Source organism: Cavia porcellus, unplaced genomic scaffold (assembly GCF_034190915.1).
Source record: "Cavia porcellus strain 051 isolate PalLab524CR breed Dunkin Hartley unplaced genomic scaffold, mCavPor4.1 scaffold_32, whole genome shotgun sequence".
Classification (NCBI taxonomy): domain Eukaryota; kingdom Metazoa; phylum Chordata; class Mammalia; order Rodentia; family Caviidae; genus Cavia; species Cavia porcellus.
The window spans coordinates 40,712,775-40,736,626 of NW_026947515.1; the positions used below are offsets into that span (position 1 = coordinate 40,712,775).

General features: G+C 43.1%; 1 protein-coding gene across 2 annotated transcripts in view; it reads left to right on the forward strand.

Moving 5' to 3' along the window:
* Window positions 1-23,852, forward strand: part of Dnah9 (dynein axonemal heavy chain 9) — a 365,933-nt gene that overhangs the window by 38,353 nt on the left and 303,728 nt on the right. For both annotated transcript variants that reach the window (XM_063242417.1, XM_063242418.1), the window contains exons 9-14: window positions 1,510-1,660; window positions 4,325-4,439; window positions 7,616-7,684; window positions 9,165-9,291; window positions 17,046-17,301; window positions 18,400-18,641. In XM_063242417.1, coding sequence (XP_063098487.1) covers window positions 1,510-1,660; window positions 4,325-4,439; window positions 7,616-7,684; window positions 9,165-9,291; window positions 17,046-17,301; window positions 18,400-18,641 — 960 coding nt within the window. The remainder of the gene's footprint in view (window positions 1-1,509; window positions 1,661-4,324; window positions 4,440-7,615; window positions 7,685-9,164; window positions 9,292-17,045; window positions 17,302-18,399; window positions 18,642-23,852) is intronic.

Consider the following 23,852-nt stretch of genomic DNA (forward strand, 5'->3'; position numbering starts at 1 on the left):
CGAAGTTAACTTTGCTGGGCACGTCAACCACAGTCTGTCTATGTCAAAATCCATGAGTCAGAGTGCAGTCGGGCCATAGGGGCCTTCAACTCACATGTCTGTACACTCTCAACAGGATCTGATCCATGGGACTCAGTGGAGGAAGACCTAGTTAATCTTTTATGCCTCCACTGTGGAGGAACTCACGTCTACTGAGGATCTGGTGATTTTCGTGGAAGGAAACAATGATGTTAAATCCTTCAGTAGAAAGCGTTCTTTACCTTTGTCAAGTCTTTAGAGTGCATTGAATCCATTAAGGAAACCTTTCAAGCTGTCTGACCTGAGAAATATCTGATCTAAGACATGCTCTCCCCAAAACTGACTCTTTTCTGTACTTGACCATAACCCATGACATGGCCTAGAGGCACAGGTCTTCTGGAACCATCTCAGCTTCTGAACCTAACACCAAACAGTGCCTGGTGTTTTCCTTCTGCCCCTACCCTAGCCTCTGAAAAACATTGAAGAAAAGTAGGAAAGGCCCAATGTAAACTAAAGTGGTAACACTGAGCATGAGGTCTTAGACAAACAAAGGCTACTCAACTTCCAGTTTTAGGCCGTGAGAGTAATCTTGGCCTCGTATCTGTTGTACATGCTGACTTACAACAAGGGCTGGCAAGTGTTTTTCTGCAAAGAGCCAGAGAATAAGTATTGTAAACTGTGGACACACGTTCTGCATCTGCATCCCTCTTTATTTATTTATTTTAAATAACTCTTTTTTAGAAGTGGCTGAGCTTGTGAGCCAGGTTTGATTAACCACCAGCTGGCCATCCCTTCAGTCTTTGACTTGATAAATGGAGTAGACACAGAATGTTGGGGCAAAAGACAGATTTAGAAGCAGTGTATTGATCTTAAATATAACTGAGGTCCTACATGGTCTGGTCTCAAGGAAGCATCACAATCAGAGAAACACAATTCAGAATAAGAAAGTAATTAAAACCACTTCATATCTTATATCTGCTGCTTTGGGAAGCACCCCAAGGCTAGGGAAGCTATCTATGTACTGGTGCACCTTTTCAGATTATCTATATACAATCACTGCCATTCTCCTGGCTGCTGTTCCCTGGAACAGGTTTCTGCTCCCATCCCCAACTTTCTGTCCTCCAAATTCTCCCAATACTCAGCCCGCTGAGCTGCTTGCTTTTCTTTCCTATCACTAAGGTCCTCCTGTCTCAGATCTTTATTATGTAACTCAATTTAGCCTTTCTGTCATCTTCCGTTTCCCTTCTATTCAGATTCTTACAAGAGAAAAGAGGCTGGTCAGTAATCCAGCAGACAGGAGTCCTTTTCCTATAGAAGCAAAGGAGATCGGCAAACGTACCCACATGCTAATAATTATGCTCTAGTTCTGCTGTAACAGTTTTACCTTCTCCCCCCAGCACTGGAGACCTTAGGAATGAAAAACCAGGAGACAAGATTTGTGTGACCTTGGAAAGATGGCATTTGTGACTGTTTTCTTTATTTTTTCTGCAGCTTATAGACATAGCAGGAAACCTCCTTGAAAGACCATTGGTAGCACGCGATATATCAGATAAATACCTTGTCCTCATCAGAATGTTCATCAAAGAGCTGGATGCCGTGAGGATAATCTACAATGAGCACGTCCAGGAGGAGGCACAGTTTGGTAGATTCGGTGGCCACGGGACTTTGATAGGGGCGGTTCTGTTCCTGAGAAGGGTACAATGCACCCTCTTATATCTGTTAAATGTGCACATATGGATCTGTGGTGTTCTTCCAGAAAACAAGTACAGCTTTCTTGCTTGAAATTCCAGACTATCTTGGGCAATTGTAGGGCTCACTGAACTGTCGATTTCTCTGTATCTGGGTTGAGATGGGCAAGCTTGACCAGAGCAGAATGCCCTTGACCACCCAGGTCAACTGTGAGCTTGGCATAATGTATGAACTGAGCCCTGTGTTATCTCACTGATTACTCTTTAGCGTGTCTAAACTCACAGTACACTTTTACATGCCTGAGAAGAGTTTCCTTTTCCTTCCACTGCCATAGCAACTGTGCTTGTGTGGGGAGGAAGTGCAGGAGCCCGGCAAAGGGCAGTGAGTTACCTTGCAGAGGTGTGACGCCTCCATTTTTCTTACAGTGATATGCACTATCTTGTTTGTTTAAAAATCAAACACCAGTTTGTTTCAGTTTTGCAGACCTTATATATGCAAGGCATGTTTGTAGGCATTGCATCTAATGGTAGCTCTGGGCAGCAGGTTAAATAATACTAACGGATGACTGCTCATAGAATAGGAGAAGGTCTCCAGTGATAAGGAATGGTCACGAGACAAGCTGAACTGGGGCTGAATGATTCAAGGTGGGGGTCCATAGAGAAGGTGGTGTTAAGCTGAACTCTGAAAGTGAGGGGTTGCAGCAAGGGAGAAGAAGAGATGAAGGCCTCCAAAGCAAATGCAGATGGCCAGCAGGACAGCCTCCACCCAAGCAAAAATATGGAGAGAGAAAGAGAGAGAGAGAAAGAGAGAGAGAGAGAGAGAGAGAGAGAGAGAGAGAGAGAAACAGAGAAACAGAGAGAAACAGAGAAACAGAGAGAGACAGAGACAGACAGACAGAAAGACAGAGAGAGAGATCAAGACAGTCCTAGAGTTTGGGATGTAATTGTGAATTGCCACATTAGGAAATCTGAAAATCATTATTAATACAAGGGAACTTGTTAAAGATTTTAAGTAGATGAATAACAGGCCTATGTATTAAAAATATTCCATCTTGAGGTCATTAAGCATGGCCTTCACTGACAAAGTCATTATCAGCAAATTTGTTGGTCCAGCTTTATGTGGGACATCCTCATGGCTTATTACAGTCAACTACAGAGTTCTGAAGACTCAGTCATTTATGGGCCAATATAGCAAATGTTTACATCCTTAGCAATTTAAAACATTACCTATCTTTCACACACAGTTCTGGAAGACAGAAGTGTGCCATGGTGTGTCTAGGATTTCAACTCAGGGTTATGACACTGAGATTAAGGTGCTAGTCAGGCTAGATTTATTTCAGGAATTTCTGGGACAAAACCCACTACCAAGCTCATTTTTGATGGTAGAACCCAGTTTCTTAATTTTTAGGACTCGAGATCCCCATGTTCTTGCTGGTAATCAGCCAGGAGCCCCTTCTTACTAGTCCTTACCATTGTATAGCTACCTCCATTCAGGCCAGCAGTGGCACAGTGAATCCTTTCCTGCTGCCGATCTCTGATTTCCTATGCTTCCGCAATCTACATCACCGTTATTTTGGAGACAAGGACTTTCTATGTTGTCTAAATTGGCCTTTAACTTGCCACGTAGCCCCGGCTGGTCTCAAGCTCATGCTGACCCTCCTTCCTCACCCTCCAGAGTGCAGGGATTACAGGCATGTGCTGCTTCTTCCAGTTCTGAAGAGCCTGCTGGACACAGATCAGGCCCACTCAGGACCCTCTGTCCTCAGCTGTGTAGTGTCATGTGGTCACAGGAAGGATATCTCACGGTCCCCAGTCTCTACCACACTTAGAGAGTCAGAGTTCATGCAAGAGCAAGTCACTGGCTTCATCTTCCAATTTTTCTGATCCCGGAGGATGAACTGGTAGTGAAAACATCCCCTGGGCTGATTGTGAGACATCACGGGGTGGTGGAGCCTCCAGAGAGGTCAAGGAGGTGCTCCCTGTTTGGTTCCTATTGCCAGTTAGAAGTGGAGGTACCCGGTTACCGTTCTTCTCATGGAGAAGCCAAAACAGATGTGCTGTTTTTTAAATGAAATCTCACATTTGCTAAATCTGGAAAACCATAGTCAGCACAATTACTGAATGAACTACAGTCAGCGTGCCCCAGGTGCACCAACTCCCTTCAAATGCTTCAGAATCCACATGGCTTGTCTCGATCCTAACCGTGTTGACCTCTTATACAATCCTTCAAAGTCCCCTAAATGAGGAGAATATTTCCCCAATTCACAGATGAGAAAACTGAGGTTGGAGAGAATGGTTTGCTTAAGGCAGTGTTGCTCAACCCTGACTATACATGTGGCATACTCTTGAGAGCTTCTAAAAGTACTCGTGACGGAGAGTCCAGATCAGTTAAATTAGAGTGTTTCAGCAGGAGACTCACCTCTTTGCCCTGGGTACTCCTCCTCTTTCTTCACGGAGCACAGTGACCTCCCTGGGATTCCTCAGTGTGGCCCCAGGGTGACTGTAGCCTGGAGGTAGATGCAGCAATCCTGGCGTAACTGGCAGGAGATCTCTGTGGGGAGGAGGGTCCTGGGGAACTAACATGGCCTCGCTTCAATCTGGTTGTGCCGTGTACCCAGGGTTCTCGCCGGTTCACAAGAACATGCCCGTCATGGCTGGGGGTCTCCGCTGGGCGCAGGAGCTGAGGCAGCGCATCCAGGGTCCTTTCCGCAACTTCAGACACATCACGCATCGGTAGGTACCTTGCCGCTGAGTGTCGGGTTTGTTCGCTCTCTGTGCTTGGAGTGTGGAAGCACAGGTCACTTGCTGACCACAGGAAAACCGACCTCATCTCTCCCCAGTTCCAGCAATGGACTAGATAGCTATTGGCCAAGCAGGAGATAGGAGTATGTTTGGACTGAAGTCCTGGCTGAGTCCTTCTGTGTCACTGAGGCTTAACTGACCACAGCCTCACCCCCTTTTGCATGGTGGGGGAAACCCAAGCCCAGGACTGTCTAGGGAGGTTTCCCACAGTCCTTTCTCAGACAAATGTGTGTTTGCTGCTGCAGCTGCTGGACAATGCAGAAGCCAGGGTTCCATGAAAGGCAGGGAGAGGACTCCTAGGGGAGCTTGTTGCAGCTGCCTGGGCCTCACCTGTCACCTCCTGAAACTGAAACAGTTCTGGGCTGTAACTCTGCTTCTTGGCAAGTTCCCCCATCACTCTGATGGTGAACAGAATAAAAAGCATGGGCCTGCTTCATGGGTGATTAAAGAAGCCAAGATGCTAGAGACCTCTCAGCTGCTAGGAATCAGTAAAAGGAGTTTGGGACATTATGTTTTGAATCGCATCTAGGGACAAGCACCCTTTCTCTGCTCCCTTTTTTCCAAAACACTTGGTTTTGTTAAAAGTACCTGGCTTTGGGAAACACAAGGAAGGCAAAGAATTAGAACTGGCCATTGTAATCACAAGTTTTTGTAATTAGGAAGGATTATTGAGGACCTCAGGCCTAATACTAAGACTACAAGCATGTGACAAAGCCTAAGTGACCATAGATTCTTTTTGCTCTGTGGGATTCATCTGGGAGAAACCGAGTCACAGGTCACAAGTTCTGCTGCAGGGAAGTCTTCTACAGAGCTCCTTCCCTCAGACGGTTTCTTGGCTGCTGAGTCTTCTGGGAAATAGTAAAGCCAGGGCAAGCTGTGTGAGCAGGAGGGTGTGAGACAGCAGGAGAGGGTATTGAGGGGGCTGTCTCTCCTCCACCGGAATGTCACCAATAGGAAAGCCCCCCAGTGGGAATTGTCTCCTTCCTGTTGCAGGGAAGCTTTAAATACGCATTTTAAAGTTGGGTGACCAACTTTGAAGTGCTTAAGAATTCTGTTTTCTCCAAACAGCACAGATCTAACAAGGCATGTCTCTGGAGAGGGGTCCCGAGGGTGTGACCACATGCAACACCTGCTGGGCAAGTTCTGTATTCTGCTGATAAAGAAATAAAGGGTAGGGTAGCGGGGTTATTTGTTTAAAGTTTCAGAGACAGAGAGCTAAAGAAATGTCTGTCTCAGCTCTCCCAGCCCAGAGCTCTTGCCAGTTGTGCCCAGCTGTGAAAAGTTTGGGTTAGAGCTGAGTCCTCACTTTTCTTAGGTAGGAGAAGGAAGAAGGTACGGAAGGATGCCTGGGATGCTTTCAGGAATGTGGATGGCTTGGCTGTCACGTCTAGTCCCTGGGAACCAGGAACGCTGAGACGTAAATGCAGGAATTGATAAAGATGCTCTCAGGAAAAGCACCTGTGAGGAACAGAGGGGAAACGGATGGCATTTGGGGACAGCTGGAGCTGCTGGGTAGTCAGAGCCAAGACTTCGGTTGACTGCCTTGTGCCCCAACAGCAGCCAGTCCTGGGTTGCGGTGTTCCTGGAAAGTGACCTAGTCTGCAGCACTCTTGGTGCTGTTCTCAAAGAGGAAAGCAAGCTATGTTGCCTCTGCAGCCAGCATGGCTGACCAGTGTGAAAATGGGTTTGGAGGTTCTTGGGGAGTAATTAGAGAACCTGGGCCAAAGAGGGGATCTGGATGGCACATCATGGCAACCCCACAGTCCCACGAAAATCCCCATTTGTTTTCCAGATGAACCCAAATGTGTACTGTGCTCCGTAACATATGTTTGTTAGTCATTTAAAATGCGGATTCCTTGCCATGAAGTGAAGTGGAGGTGACAGGGTGGCTGGCTATACTGTTGCATGTGACTTCTCAAACCCACTAAGAGACTGTCACATGGTCCTTGTGAGAACTCCCTGGCCTTTATCTCTTCCTAATATAAAAAAGATCTGTATATTGTGAGAAATCCCACAGCATGGGAGGGGAGAGCTAGGTGCCAGCCAACCCAGCTGGTCTGGGGCACTTGCCCCTTCTCCCTCTGCCTCATCATATTTCTGCATATTTACCACAAAAGGGAACACAGCCACTTGGGGCGCAGGGCTTCCTCTGCAGACAGGAGAGAGGATTTAAGAGACAACTCCCTGGATCAGGTGGATTTAAGGAGCAAATGCAGTAAGCTGCCTCATTTCGCTAGCAGGACAAACACAGACTCCACAGTTAGTGTGAAGGTTTCTGAAAAAACAAAACTACTTCCAAAAGAGCTGGGCTTTCATTTAACGTTGCCGCATGTGTCAAAAGCAGGGGACAAAGCTGTGGCTACCAGAGCCTGAGGCCAGATTCTGCTCACTCTCCTCTGTGACCCTGGGCCTTCCTGTGCAAACGTCTGCACACACACACACACGTGTATATGATGTATGTGTGCACACGCTAGAGAAGACAACATGCATGTGTACACGTATGTCTCAGTGCCTGTGCATGTATGTGCATTGCATGTGCACATGATTAGGAGGTGACAGGTGAGTGGGACCTCATATAATATCTCAAGGAGTGGCAATGCCCCCTATCACTTGCCTTGGACAAGTTTCAAAGACGGGAAATTATCTATCTATATATTGTTAGATACAAGTATGTATGTACATAGATATGTAATTCTATATACTTATATATGTGTACATATATAATGTAGATCATAGTTGTTTCTTGAATATGGAAAAGTATAACACCTAGAATTCTTCTTAAGTATTTTAATTTCCTTTGTGTTTCGATTTGCGAGGGCCCACACTTATCCTGTACATGACTAACTTAAGTAGGCGAGAGGTTGGTGGAGCCAGGGCTGGGAAGGGTTTAACACCCTACTCGCCTGCGGGGCTGCCCCAGTTTTAGCGAGTGTAGGCGCCCTCTAGTGGGCCGATGAGGATGTTCCGGAAGAACGGGAGCTAATGCAGGTGCATTTGGAATCCAGCCCCAGAAGCGTTCAGCCTCTGCAGGCTGCAGTCTGCTCCTCTGATCATTATTTTGACTTCTTCTGACTCTGTATCATTTTTTTTCTCTTGTGTACGAATAGTTGCATGGAATCTGCTGAAGGAAAGCGAATGATACAGCAGTATGAAGATGTGCTCTCATCGCTGGAAAAGTAAGCAGCTCCAGGATTGGTTGTCGCGTTCCACCAAAGCAGACCCCTCCCCGTCAATGCCCTTTGCTCATCCCGGGTTCATGCAAGTTCCCTGACAGCTCCGAAATGTGAAATGTCACCGTGTTTTTATAGCATGACTTCCGTACTTGTGAGCATAGTATTTCTGGGTTGCTATACGGTCTACAGGGAAAGCAGTTCTGTTGTAGACACAAACGCCTTCTTCCCAGCTAGCTTTGCTGGGAGCCTGGTACAAGCCCTGTGGAGCTAAAAGGTGTGGGGGTGACAGATGAGCAATGAGCATCCCGGAAACCCGCAGCAGCCCTCACCAAACAGAAAGCAAGAGTTAGTGCTGCCCTGAGAAGAAGTAAGTCTGAATAGTGCCCCTGCATCCTTTATGGAGAAAGACAGTAATGACAATTCTATATTAGTTCTGAGTTGTCCAGATAGGTCTTTTAAAAGTGCAAGATCTAGAAACAGCCTGTGGTCTTCTCCCTGGACAATTTGCTTTTTCTCCTGACTCGAGAGATAGGATAGACTGCGATGCCCCTGATTGTGACTTTGCTAGGCATGGTGTTAGGTAAATCAGCTAATGACACCTGTACCTGCCAGGTAAGCCATGCTCTGTCCCTTTCACTTCCAAGTAGCTCCGCACATATCCCCTCCTCTGTGTTTCCACCCCCAGCATCTTCATGGGAGACTGGATCTTCTCTGGCCTGATGTCTGCACCAGTTTCCTGAAGGTCCTCTTGTTATTGGTTGGTGCCGCTCATGGCCCAACTTTGCCAAATCCATAATATCACCCCATCCCCTACCAGCCAGAAACCTTTGTCCTCAGTGTGACAGGAAACCCCCTTTTGCCTCCCTCTCACCACCCCAAGCCTCAGACTTTCCGTTCCCAGCACAAAGTCATGCTGTGTCGCCCTCCAATGGTGCCTTTGCTTTTGAGCAAGTTGCCTTTGCCTCCTTATGGTCCCATCTGTACTCACCTCAGTCAAAGTCACGTCACCACTGCTCTGGTGTTCTGCTTCTAATGCTCCAGGCTCCCACCTCTTGGTGCCACTGCTATGATGGTGCATGCCACTTCATGTCATGATGATGTTTCCGATAGTCCTCTCCCTCAGCTGCATTCACCATGAGAAATCTGTCAACCCATGGAGGTGTTCAGTCAGTACAATGACTAAATGATGAACATCCAGGAGCTACATAAAGATGCGTGTGAGGGAAATGTCATCCAGGAACTTCTTCAGTGTTTGCTGAGACTAATCACAGCTTCCTTTATCCCCCCCAAAGACCACATGTAATCCTTCTCTTGTTGGAAGCGACATCACCTTTGGAAATCAGTAGTTAACCACAAGGTCTGACCTAGGCTGGCTAAATCAGTTACCAACAGTTTGTTCTTCTGTTCACACTTTGAAATGCGACCAGGAGTTCAGGAGCTAGGAGGCGATTTGTAAAGCGACCGTTGTCTCTGATCGTTGCAGGTATGAGACAAGACTTTATGAGGACTGGTGTCAGTCAGTATCAGAGAAGTCACAGGACAACCTCTCTCAACCACTTCTGCTACGTGACCCTCAGACAAGGCAGATCACTGTCAACTTTAACCCACAGGTCAGCTGGGGGGTAGTCACTTCCCATCTCATAAGAATATGCAAAAGCTGCTTCAAAGAATTTATACCTGGATTTCTTTGGGGGCTTGAATCCTAAGGTGCAACATTTTCTTAAGTTGTTCAGGTTCATGTTTTTCTTTACAGTTGGTCGATATGTTTGTTTTGATTTTGTACAACAGGAAATACAGGCATAGGTCATTTACCAGCAGGTATAAGTTCTGTAACATGCATTACTAGGCAATTTTCCTATTGTGCAAATAGCATAGTGTTTCAGGGACTAAGACAGCTACCATGCAGCTAGATGATCCAGTCTTATAAAACCATGTTGTGCAGGTCATCATTACTGACTGAGGTATCAATGAGGTGGCCGAGGAGGGTGTGGTGACGTAACACTGACCATTTCATGCCAAACACTCCAGATCTACACTGAATACCTTCTACATGTATAGGTTACCAGCTAGATGCCTGCAAATGTCACCATGTGTATGTAAGACTTGGTTCTTGACTTCAAGACAGGCAGAACCTCAGCATGAAAATGCCATCCTTATTACATAGCATAAGATAAATTCCAGAGCAGCTTTGGAAATAAGACTGTAATTTAGTGGTTTTATTAGGGGGAGGAGGTAATTTTTTTCTACTTGGAAACATTTGGGTTTGTAAGCCTTGGAGGGAATGTCATGGAATTCCTGGGGTTAATATCAGGGTGCTTCTAACCTTCTTACAATGCTCCGGATAGTGCCACAATAAAAAGTCACTTGTTGAAGATGTTATTAGCACTGAAGCCGAGGACCCCTACTCTCACTGTGCAGAAGCAGATGAGGTCAGTGTGGACTAAAGTAAGCAATAATCAAATGCTAGTCTGTCTCTGTGCATGTATCTCAGACTGCACAGAAATAAAAGCCCTCACCTGCTTGTGTGCTAATGGCAACTTTTCCAGGAATGTGTTGTTGAGAGTATATTGGTGTCTTCTGAGAAAATTTCAGTTGAATATTAATTCTTCCCACTAAAATCAAAGTCAACACAGACAGATCTGTTTCTGTTTTCATTTTGGCAACACATGAATAATTATTTAACTCTCTTTAACTACCTGGAGCCGTTTCATCAGCATTCTGTGTGAGCAATATTGAATATTAAGCACCCAAAGAGAGGAATGTATGTATCACATGTCATAATGCAGTTTTAGATTAGGATACATGTGTTACATGTCATAATAGAGTATTAAATTCTTTGGTATAAAACACCACTGAGGAAGCACCAGCGTCCTCTGTGTATTCAAAAGGCAGGTGCTCCGTCTGCCCTGATGTGTAGCACATAGTAGGTGTGTTACAGGTGTATGTAGGGAATCAGAGAGAAGGGACAGAGAAAGAAGGGAGAGGAGAAAAGCAGACTGCAGTGTGGGTTGAGGAGCAATAACTGTATCAACCCTGATAGAAACCTCAAGCAATATGGCTATAGCAGTGCCACTAATAATTAATAATAACACACTGATCAGAGTAGAGAAAATTGACCAGAGATTCCCCTCTCTGGGAACAGGCAAGAACTGTATGGGTTAACTGATGTTTTAATTTTTGTAAATTAATGGATTTAAATTTCTTAATACCCTACCTATTGTTGGGCATTTAAATTCAATTTCAGTTTCATCAGTCTGTATTTCATTGGTTCCAGACGAACCATTTTTTAACGTACTTACATCTTTAAATTTGGCATTTATTTACTATTTAATAGACTGTTCTTTTTCTTCTGTGGTTGGTCATAAACTAATAATTATTCTTGTAATTCGTGACATCTTATTTTTTTTTTTATTTAAGAGGAAAAAGAGAAAAACACAAAACAAACCAAAGCGGCGTAAGGGTACACGCAATACAGAACTACAAAACAAAACAAAACAAAATAAAACAAAAAACCGTAACAGTAAGAAATTACCTGCTAGTAGATTACACATTATTTTCTTGAAAATAGTTCCTCAAATCACAGTATCAAAGAACACAAGGTGGACATTCAAACAGGGAGACTGAAAACAGCTGTGTTCAATGTTCCAAGAACATTGATAAAGTCAGCTATTTAACACCCCCAAACACACTTGCTGTTATATCCGTTAGAGCTCCTTTTCTTTTTTTTTTTCCCTCTCTTTTTTACAACAAAATTTACACATCTTGGATTTTATTACTCCTTAGTGCTTATTACTTTCTTTGGGGGGGGGGAAGAATACAGTCAAATATGGCAAAACAAAGCTGTCAGTCAATACCAAGGATAGACGTAGCACATGGTGTAGAACAGAGTACAAGTTTATCAACAATGGTTATCAACGTTGTCCCTTGTTTCCTTAAAAAGAATTGTCTATCTTATTAGATATTATAAAGTTGGACAAAACAGTAGAGAACAAGACCAATAAAACTTAGGCATTGTAAACATTACAGGACTTCCAAAGAAGACAATAGTCAAACCAGAATGGGTATCTTAGTGAATCTTATTGTCTTCAAAGTAGTTGCCTATGTCTTCAAACTTGATACTATCATATAGAATGGAACAGAGTCTAATCAGTCAAAACAAGATCGTGGGAGTACTACAGGACTTCAAAACAAGTTAATAGGAAATCAAAAAGAGTTACTATTTATATATCCTAATTTTTTTGAATTTTTTCTTTAATTAAGACAAACATAAGAAATGACTAAATAATTTTTTTTTGAAACAATAAGGGGGAGATTGAGATAAAACAGGACATAACAATATAACAATAGAGGTCACAGCATGACTGTTTCAATAACCTAGTACTTCACCACCTTATAACCTGACTTAATAGTAGTTACCATAGTGTCTTTTTCCTTGAAATATTTGGGTAAAACTTCATATACTCTAGCTTCAAATATTTTCATATCAAGAAGCCCGGAATAAAGACTTTCTAATTAATGAGTGAAAACTTTATAAGGCTTCAAGGCCACCTAATGGGGAATCATGATTACCACATATTTTTATATATTTGAATCATTACTTACATTAGGGAAACTATTCGGTATTCACACATGCGAGATTGATTTATTTCACTTATGAGTATGGTCTCAAGCTGCGCCCATTTATTGATAAATATCTCAATGTGATCCTTCTTTATAGCTGAATAATACTCCATTGTATAGAAATACCACAACTTTTTTATCCATTCCTCAGTTGATGGGCACTTGGGTTGTTTCCAAGATCTGGCGATTACAAATTGTGCTGCTATAAACATAGGTGCACATATATCACTGTGGTATGATGCTTTCAGTTCTTCTGGGAATATGCCTAGAAGTGGAATAGCTGGAATAAATGGGATTTCCAGTCCCAACTTTTTGAGAAATCTCCAGACAGATCTCCACAAAGGCTGTACCAGTCTACACTCCCACCAGCAGTGCAGGAGAGTTCCTTTTTCCCCACAGCCTCTCCAGCATTTGTTGTCGGTTTTCTTGATCCTGGCCATTCTTTCAGGAGTGAGATGGTATCTCAGTGTGGTTTTAATTTGCATTTCTCTAATGACCAATGATGATGAGCATTTTTTCATGTATTTATTTGCCATTTGCATTTCTTCATCTGAGAATTGCATATTCATCTCAGATGCCCATTTTTGGATTGGATCTTTGAATTTCGGAGGTCTGAGTTTCTTTAATTCTTTATATGTTTTAGACAAGAGGCCCTTGTCTGAGAGAGAGTTCACTAAAATCTTTTCCCAGTTTGTGGGTTTTCTTTTCTCTATGCTGGAGATTTCTTTTGACATGCAGAAACTTTTTAATAAGAAGTGGTCCCAGTTATTGATTCTGGGAAGTATTTCCCGTGCAGTTTGAGTCCTGTTCATGAATTCTTTACCTACTCCTATGTCTCCAAGGTTTCTACCTATTTTGTCTTCCAATAGATTTAGTGTTTCTGTTTTAATATTCAGATCTTTGACCCATTTAGATTTTAATTTAGTACATGGTGATAGACATGGGTCTAGCTTTAGTTTTCGGCAAATGGAGAGCCAGTTTTTCCAGCACCATTTATTAAAGAGACTGTTGTTCTTCCAGTGAACCTGCTTGGCTCCTTTATCAAAAATAAGGTGGTTGAGTGTGTTCGTAGTTGTGGTTGTATCTTCTAATCTATTCCACTGATCTTCAGCTCTGTTTTGATTCCAATACCATGTTGATTTTACTACTGTTGCTTTGTAGTATAACTTCAAGTCAGGGATTGTGATGCCTCCTGCTTTGTCTTTGCTGCTTAGAATTGCCTTTGCGATTCTAGGTCTCTTCTGGTTCCAGATGAAATTTAGGAGTGATTTCTCTAGATCTATAAGGTATGTTGATGGTATTTCTATTGGGATTGCATTGAATCTGTATAAGAGTTTTGGGAGAATGGCCATTTTCACAATGTTTGTTCTTCCTATCCATGAGCAAGGGATGTCTTTCCATTTTCTGAGATCATCTTCAATTTCCTTTTTCAGTGTATTATAATTTTCACTGTATAAGTCTTTCACTTCTTTTGTAAGAGTAATTCCTAAATATTTCATTTTTTTGCTTGCTAATGTGAATAGTCCAGTTTCTCTTATTTCCCTCTCTGTAATTTTGTTGTTCGTGTATAGGAATGCTATTGATTTCTGAGTATTGATTTTGTATCCAGCCACATTACTGAATTTATTTATTGTATCTAAGAGTATTTCAATGGAGTTTAGGGGGTCTTCTATGTAGAGTATCATGTCATCTGCAAACAATGATAATTTAACTTCTTCTTTTCCTATCTTTACCCCTTTTATTTCTCTTTCTTGCCTAATTGCTCTGGCTAGTACTTCCAGTACTATATTAAATAGGAGTGGTGATAAAGGACATCCTTGTCTTGTACCCGATTTTAAAGTAAAGGCTTTCAATTTTTGGCCATTTAGTATGATGCTGGCTGTTGGTTTGTCATAAATGGCCTTTATTATATTGAGGTATAGACCATTTATTCCAATTTTCTGTAAAGTTCTTATCATGAATAAGTGTTGGACCTTATCGAAGGCTTTTTCTGCATCTATAGAGATGATCATGTGATTCTTATTTTTGGCTTTATTGATATGGTGGATTACATTTATTGATTTGCGTATGTTGAACCATCCTTGCATTCCTGGGATGAATCCCACTTGGTCATGGTGTATAATCTTCTTGATGATTTGCTGGATCCTATTTGCCAATATTTTATTGAGGATTTTTGCATCTGTGTTCATTAGGGAGATCGGTCTATAGTTCTCTTTTATAGTTGGGTCTTTCTCAGGCTTTGGTACTAGAGTAATATTTGCTTCCAGGAATGACTTAGGAAGGATTGCTTCCCTTTCAATTTCATTGAATAGTTTGAGGAGTGTCGGCATTAGGTCTTCTTTATATTTCTTGTAGAATTCTGCAGTGAATCCATCTGGGCCTGGGCTCTTCTTGGTGGGCAAGGACCCAATTACATTCTCAATTTCATTAGCAGAGATTGGGTTATTCAACAGTTTTATATCCTCTTGATCTAGCTTTGGTACTTCATATGCTTCTAAGAATCTGTCTATTTCTTCTGTGTTATCAAACTTTTGAGAGTAGAGGTTTTCGAAATAGGTGTTGATGATCCTCTGTATTTCTATTGGGTCTGTAGTGATTTCTCCTTTTTCATTTCTTATTGCATGAATTTGAGCTTTTTCTTTCCTTTTTTTAATAAGGTTGGCTAGGGGCTTATCGATTTTATTTATTCTTTCAAAGAACCAACTCTTTGATTCGTTGATTCTTTGGATTGTTTTCTTAGTCTCTATTGCATTGATTTCTGCTCTGATTTTTATAATTTCCTCTCTTCTTTTGGCTTTGGGCTTGACTTGCTCTTCTTTTTCTAGCTGTTTGAGGTGTAGCATCAAGTTATTTATTTGTATTCGTTCTGTTTTCCTGATGTGGGAACTCAGTGCAATAAATTTTCCTCTCAGAACGGCTTTCATTGCATCCCACAGATTCCGGTAAGTTGTATCTGCATTTTCATTTTCTTTTAGGTATTGTTTAATTTCTTCTTTAATTTCTTCTGTGACCCACTGATTACTCAAGAGTGTGTTATTTAGTTTCCATGTGTTTGCGGAATTTTTGCAGTATCCTTTGTCATTAATTTCTAATTTCAGAGCGCTATGATCCGATAATATGCAAGGGATGATTTCAACTCTTTTGCATTTGCTTAAACATGTTCTGTGAGCTAATATATGGTCTATTTTAGAAAATGATCCATGTACTGCTGAGAAGAATGTGTATTCTGATGTTGTTGGGTGGAACATTCTGTATATGTCTATCAAACCCATTTGTTCACAGGTGTGATTCAGTTCTGTTATTTCTTTGCTCATTTTCTGTCTGGTTGATCTGTCCCTTGGTGTCAGTGGTGTATTAAGGTCTCCTGTTACAATTGTGTTACTGATAATTTGAGTTTTCATTTCTGTTAATAATTGTTTTATATAACTGGGTGCTCTGGAGTTTGGTGCATATATATTTAAGATAGTTATCTCTTCCTCTTGGAGTTTTCCCCTTACGAGTATGTAGTGACCTTCTTTGTCCTTTATGGTCATTGTTGGTTTAAAGTTCACGTTGTCTGCAAACAGAATGGCTACTCCTGCCTTTTTTTGGATTCCTGCTGCATGAAGAATTGTTTTCCATCCTTTGACTTTCAGTCTGTGAGTATCTTTCTGGGTTAGATGGGTTTCCTGTAAACAGCATATGGTTGGATTTTGTTTCTTGATCCATTCTGCTAGTCTGTTTCTTTTGATTGGTGCATTGAGACCATTTACATTAATGGTTATTACTGTTAAATGCTGGTTAATTGTAGGAATGTTATCTCTCTGCTGTTGTATCTTTATCTTTCGGTTCTGTTTAATTATTTGCTTTGCTTAGTGGTTTTTTCCTTTGTGTATCTAAACTGTCTTTCAATATTTTTTGCAGGGTTGGTTTGGTGTTCATGAAGTTCTTCAGCTGTTCTTTGTCATGGAAGTATCGTATTGCACCATCTATTTTGAATGATAGTTTTGCAGGATATATCAGTCTTGGTTGGAAATCATTTTGCTTTAGGATCTGGAATACTTCACTCCATGCTCTTCTTGACTTTATCGTTTGTGCTGAGAAGTCTGCTGTGATTCTGATAGGTTTTCCTTTATAAGTGATTTGTCTTTTCTCTCTGACAGCTTTAATAATCTATTCTTGTGTTGGATTTCTGGGATGGTGATTATTATATGTCTGGGTGTAGTTTTATTTTGGTTATGACTGTTTGGAGTTCTATATGCTTCACTGATCCTGATGAATTCGTGACATCTTAAATTGGACGACACATCTTTAGCTATCGAAAGTAATTGCAACAAACATTCCCAATTACTTCTGCATCTATTCTCAATAATTAATAAGTCAGATTTGTGTTAATCCTTAGTAGGAGCAGCTCACCAGCAGTGGAGAACCGGCCCAGACCCATTGGAGTGAGAGCTGGGGGTGGTGGCACCTGCATGCCCCCGCGTGCCAGGGGCACAGCCTTCCACTGCCACCCCGATGTCTCCTTTCCTAGGAGACCCTCTTCCTGCTCCTTGTTTGTGATGTATAGAGTCAGTATAGCTTGCTGTTTTTGAGTCATTTTCTTTGTGCCTACTGCTTGATTTTCTTTCTCGGAGACTAGATTTAAGAAACTGATAGGAGCAGAGGTTAAGGAGAGGCCCAGAGGTCTTTGCAGGCCTTGATGGATGGTGTTGTTTCTCACCACCCCTGACCGAGAGGCACTTGTGTCCATTCTCTCCTCCAGCTGACTTCGGTGCTGAAAGAAATGAGCTATCTGGAGCCCAAAGATTTGCAGCGCATCCCGGAGATAGCAGCAGCCATGTTATCCTCCAGGGAGTTCTACTGGCAGCTTGTGACCAACTTGGATTTAATGGCTAATTGGTACAACACGGTTATGACAACTCTGCTGGAGGTGGAGTTTTCGTTAGTGGAGGGAGAGCTGAAAAATATCGATCTCCAGCTGAGAGCTGCAGAGGAGACTCTGAACTGGACAACGGAAGGTAACAGGGCACCTCCTGCAGTCGGAAAGTGACACTGGGGCTCAAGGGTCCGATGAAGTGGATAAAATCTCAAGTTATTTCCTGATAATCTGATTTGGGTCAGAAATATAAGGCTGTCTTCCCCTCAGACACATACCCTAGGATAAGCCAGCAGAGTTAGAATTATTCTTCTTTCTTTTCTTGGGATATGATGGGAAGATTTAAGAAACTTTGCCACCTACATTTTGAGTGGCTCGGATTGCAGAAGACACCCCATGTAGTCTGGCACTGAATGAGCTCCATGCATAAGAGCTCCTGATCATCGTTATTTAGTTTCCTGAACTGGACTCTGGATGTTTTAAAGAAGAGAGCGAGGCATTTATTTCTCTAGTGTCTCCCCAATTCACTTTGGTGAATTTTCATTGATGGGTTAACATGTGCCAAGTACTGTGTGACAGACTTTAGGGGGGATATGAGGGACAAGATACATGACACGTGATCTCTACCCTCGAAGATCTTGTACTTAGTGGAGAAAACAGAGATGAGCATAACCTGGGTTACACAAGATTAGCCATGATAAGAAGCCATTATAGAGTTAAAAATAAAGTGCAAGAGTTACAGAAGAGGTTGATTAAGTTAAGGAAGAGTCTTCAAAAGAATGAAAGTTAGAAAACACAGTCATAGTCAACTCACGAAAGTTCTGGAATGTTATGCTAAAGTTAGGACCTTATTCTGTATAGAAGAGGGAATGACATTCTTAGCATTTAACAAGTTGAAAGAGCCAAAAATTGGTTAATCAATACAAGGTCATCAAATTGCACTGGTATCTGTAAACTTTCATTCCCTAGCGGCTGTACTAGATCTTATGTGATTGGTTTGTGAGCATGACCTCTTTGCTCCTCTGTAATTCTCATATTAATCCTCTGTAGTCAGGATTATGGTAATGGTTGGCTTGTTAATACAACTAGGAACGGAATCATTTCAATGATAATGCAGTAACCTGTGTAGAAACGTCTCATAAAATCTACAAGCATTAAATTCCTGGCTTTTGTAGCAAGCAGTTGTTCAGATATGCCACTATGAAATATTTCAATTAATCGTACTTCTTTATGGGAGCAGGAATTTGGGATTATGTTATTCCAATCACCAATGGCATTCATGATCTTGAACAAAGAGTTCAGAAAACTAAAGGCAATGTAGAAGAGATTCAAAACATCATGAAATCATGGGTGACTCCAATATTTAAAAGAAAAGATGGAAAAAAGGAATGCCTTCTCTCTCTGGATGACCAACATGATCGAATTGAAAAATATTACAGTCTCATCAAAGAATCTGGCCTTAAAATTCATGCCCTTGTTCAGGTAATAACCAGACTTTTTGATACCTGTACTAAGACTATAGAAAAAGAGTCAGGAAGTGTGTTTGGGTACAAAAAAGGGTTTGAAAATTAAAACAGTCCATATGTGCTCTGTTTTGTGCAGCCCAGAATGATACAAAAGAGCTAAAGCTAATAGGATAAGAGAGATATCATTGTGTCAAAATTAACATGGTGATGCCCTTATTATCACATGACTTAAATCTCACATCTAACCTCAAGGGTTAGCTGGAGATGCGAAGGGTAGAATCATAAATGAGACACTGCACCCCCAAATCTCCCACACAACCTATGTGGTGTTCTAGCATCTTTCTAACTCTAGAGCTCAGAGAGAGATGAACAAGAAGCATGCACCTAACTGTATTTGATAAGAGAAGAAAAAACTTCATAGAGTAAAGCCTCTTAGACCAACTTCATGTCCCACTGTCGGGGTCGCTCCCGGCCGGCAGGAAAGACACACGACAAAGTCTGGCGGTGTGCAACCTTGCCTTTATTTATCTCCGCGTGGGCCCCGCGAGGCCTCCACTCTGCCACCAGCCCTTTCTCGCCGGTGGACTTTTTCTATCTCTCTCTGTGCTTCCTCTGTGCTTCTCTGTCTCGTGGCGGGAGAGGCATTCACTTTTATAGGGTGACAGTGGCCAATCAGTTCAAAGCGCGCGATGCGGGCTAATTGGCTAACATCAGTTGTTGCTAGGCAGACTATCTTACAGAGCGGGTTGTTTAAGTCGCCAGCGCAATCAGGGGGCAGGAAGCAGGCGCCAACTTGACTCACTCGATGGGAGGGGCAATCTAGCTCAGGCCCCGCTCCCACCCACAGGCCCTACGTCCGCCAAGTAAGGCGACCGGTGTCGGCGGCTCCCAACATCTCCCCCTATTTTATTTACTTTGAATGAATGTATGCATCGCAGCCCGCCCTGGATCGAGTGCAGAGGCTTATGCCCTGTGTTGAGGCCCACCGTAGGCCCTTGGCTTGGACCCTGGTCGGCCGCCCCCGGGTCTGCCAAGGCCTTGAGACCCTCGTCCTTTTTCCAGGGCCAGGAGTGAACTGGACGGAACCTGGATGCACATAGGCATGCACTCATGCCCCTCCGTGTGATCCCCTCGGAGAGGCATCTAGATCTGGGCAGATTCTAGTAATCCAGCGGCTTTCGTGCGCCATGGGGTAGGGCCTGGCTTAGGTCGAGTCGTGCTGGGGAGGCACGCTCTTACCCGTCATTGACTCACCTACCCTGCTGTGTAGTGTCAATAGGGAAGGAGTGCGGAAGACCCGCCACATCTAGACCCAGTCGTAGGCCAGTCGAGCGAGCCATGCGTAAGCCTGGGGGTCATTGTGCCCATCACGGGCTGCTGCCAGGGCCGCATGGGCAACCAGGCGTACTTGACGCCGGGCCGCCGCAAGGCGCCCATTAATAAATGATGTAACCCATCGGAGCAAGAATGGTCCTATAAGCAGGAGCAAGAACAAGGAGCATAGAGGGCCTAACAAGGGTAGCACATAGGGGAGCAAGCCGTTCCAGGCCCCCAAAAAGGGATTGTCCTGCAGTTCTTTTAGGGCTCATCTTGTTGTTGGGTCTGCGGTTGGCCTCTGGTGGAACAGGCCTGATCTTCAGTCGAGGGACTTGTCGCAACCTCTCTGGGACCCACAGTGGTTCTCGTCCCGATTCCTGCAGAAAAACACAAACCGCGCCTCGGTTCCAGCTAACCACCGGATCCGGGCCCATCCATTGTCATGCCATAGATAACCGCGCCTTTGGAGGCAGGCCTTGGCTTACTCCCCCTTTTTGTTTTTTATTTTTTATTTTTTATTTTTTTTTATTTTTGGTCTTTTTCATTTTTTTTTTTTTTTTTTTTTTTTTTTTATCGTTGCCAGGGATCGAACTCGCGATTGCCTGCTTACAAGGCAGGCGCTTATGCCGCTAAGCTAAATCCCCAGCCCCCGTTTCCTCAACCGGCGTTTTTCTCAGCCTGCTCGGCAGAGTAGCCGCCCATGAAAATACCGTCCGCCCCGCAGCGCAACGTCATAGGACGGCGGTCGCGACAGAGTGGAACGGGGCGTCACTTCCTGTGCCGGCTGAGAGAAGGGAGGGTTCCCTGTAGCGGCCTCTTGGCGGGGAGCCGCTTCTGGAGAAGAGCTCCAGGGCGGAGCGGATGGCTCTCTATCTCCTCCCCGCCAGAGAGCGCTCGGGGGCCCTTTTTCCTCTCTCTGCTTTTTTCGAGCGGCGCACGCACACAATTCGCGGCGCAACTCGGCATAGGAGTCAAGGCACGCATGTATCATTTCCCACAGGGGGCGAATAGCCGGCGAAATATCCCCTTCCAATTCCGCCGAAGCGAGGTCCCCGCCTAACTTCTCCCATGACGGCAGGTTTAAATGCCCCGTGGGTAAAAACCAGGGAGCTACCCTATCTACCTCTGCTATGAATAGTTCCAGTGTTTTTTGACCTACCCTGAGGTCTCTAGCTTTTAAAAGCTTTCTAAGGGCCTTTACCAAGGGCCGCGCCTCCGCGCTCGGTAAATTACCCATCTCTAACCTCTAAGGGCTGTAACTCACCGCGTGTGACTTAAAGAACCCGTCACCTACGCGTGAGCCTGAGGGGAGTCTAAAAGCCCTGTAGGTGCGCGCCACCCAGAGCCCAGGTTTATCCCCACTCACCTGTCCGGCAGCACCACGCTGGAGCGTTGCACACCACCGCCGTGTCTCGGGGTTGATCAGTCCCCGTACGGGCCACCAAATGTCGGGGTCGCTCCCGGCCGGCAGGAAAGACACACGACAAAGTCTGGCGGTGTGCAACCTTGCCTTTATTTATCTCCGCGTGGGCCCCGCGAGGCCTCCACTCTGCCACCAGCCCTTTCTCGCCGGTGGACTTTTTCTATCTCTCTCTGTGCTTCCTCTGTGCTTCTCTGTCTCGTGGCGGGAGAGGCATTCACTTTTATAGGGTGACAGTGGCCAATCAGTTCAAAGCGCGCGATACGGGCTAATTGGCTAACATCAGTTGTTGCTAGGCAGACTATCTTACAGAGCAGGTTGTTTAAGTCGCCAGCGCAATCAGGGGGCAGGAAGCAGGCGCCAACTTGACTCACTCGATGGGAGGGGCAATCTAGCTCAGGCCCCGCTCCCACCCACAGGCCCTACGTCTGCCAAGTAAGGCGACCGGTGTCGGCGGCTCCCAACATCCCACCATAAAGGCTAAAGCTTCCTTGTGAACAGCTGGAAAGGGTATCAGTGACCACCAGCTCTATCTGGCGGAAGAAGCCAGGGCAAGGTATGACCCGTTGGCTAGTGCCAGAACTCAGACATGTTGTGTATAAATTATCTATGATGTGAAGTACAGTAAAATGTCAGGCCTAAAGCACTAATGGTAACCACAGTTAAGTGAAGGGAATAATTGCCCAAATTTTGCATTTATTTTTGAGACAGGGTCTTGTGATGTAATATAGGCTGGTTTTGAACTCACAGCAATCCTTCTGGCTCACTTTCCCCAGTTCTGGGGTGATAGGTATGCACCACCATGCCTGGCCAAATTTTGCCTTTGAAGGATAAATTTTGCCTCTCAAATCCTCAATATGATGTATTTTTAACCTCTCTGGCTGTGTATGCAATTTATCAATTTCTAGAAAAAAAATAGGTGTGGTTTGGATTGGGAATATGTTAAACCTATGGATTAATTTTGAGAAAGTACAATTCTTAAAACCATGAGATGTAGCCATCCGTGAATGTATCATGTCTGTTCACTTAGTTTGGTCTCTCTAATTTTTCTTTACAACATTTTACAACTTTTAGCATGGATGTCTTGCACATTGTTAAATTTATTACTGTTTTGAAGCGCTACTATAAATTGAATTATTTATCACATGGGCCATGAAATTTCCATTTTAACTCTCATATTACTCCCTGGTCTCAAAGTCTGTATTTTTTCTAATAATACAGCCTTTCTCTCCTGATTTATCATTCCTTCCTAGTTTTTGCATTGTCCATATTTGCTATTTTACATTCAATCCATTTGCTTCTTTGTATTCAAATATCTTCTCTTTATAATTAGCATACAATAAAGATTTACTTTTCTGACTCTTAACAAACCTGTCTTGTAACTGGAATGTTTAGACTATTTACATTAAAGATAAATATTGGTGTGATAGGATTTAATTACACCATTTTACTATCTGTTTTTAGTTTGCTGCTTTTTGTGGTTTTGTTTTTGTTTTCTGGTTCCTCGTTGTTCTGTTCCCACCTTCTTGCTGAACAGTTGTGTTTTTTGGTAATCTATTAATTTCTCAATTGACATTTTACCTTTGCCTCGCCGAATTACAATTCTAGTGGTTGTTCTAGGTTTAAGATGCATCTTGACCTTTTTACGATTACTTGGAGTCCTCTTGTGGACTACAGGAACCTTGCAAAAGTAATTCAGTTTATCCCCTTAATCCATCTTTTGTATCATTATCATGTGGTATGTACATGTATATATATAAATTGATATATACGTTAACATCCATTATTTTAGTATATATTAAATCCCAAAGTACAGCATTAGTTTATCTTTTGCATTAAATTTTTAAGATGAAATAAAGAGTCCACCAAAATGTATACTCACTTCAGGAAAAGAAAAACATTTGTAGACATTTTAATACTAAATGTATTGAGACATCATGAAATTAATACCAGTTACCTTTGCCTCTGTACTGATCAGAGGTACTCACAGTGGTAGCCAGTAGCTTCTAGACATTTATTCATATGGTGAACTTTTCTTGAGTAACACTGGTCAAAGTTTCCACTGAGATTGGTGCATATTCCCTTTTAATTTTTCCCCAAAGGGCCAGCAGTATAGGAAGTTATCTGCAATACACAACATCCTGTAGGGTCCTCTACAGATACAAGTCTACAAGTGAGAACAGGAAAAACATGCCCCTTATACAGATGTTTCTATAACTGTTCTTGGCAAATCTTATTTATTGCTAGTGTTTTATATTCTCTGACATAGTTACCCTGTTCAAACTTGCTTATTCCTTTCTGTGGACCTGAATTCCATCGGAGGTCATTTCTCTCCTTTAGTACTTCTTAAAACTATGTCTTGCTGATGACATGTTCTCTTAGTTTTTCTGTGCAAGGTCATCATTTAGCTTTTGCTTCTAATGGATAGTTTCACTGGAAATATAACTCTATGTATTTTGTTTTTCTTTCACAAGCTGTCCCATTGACTTC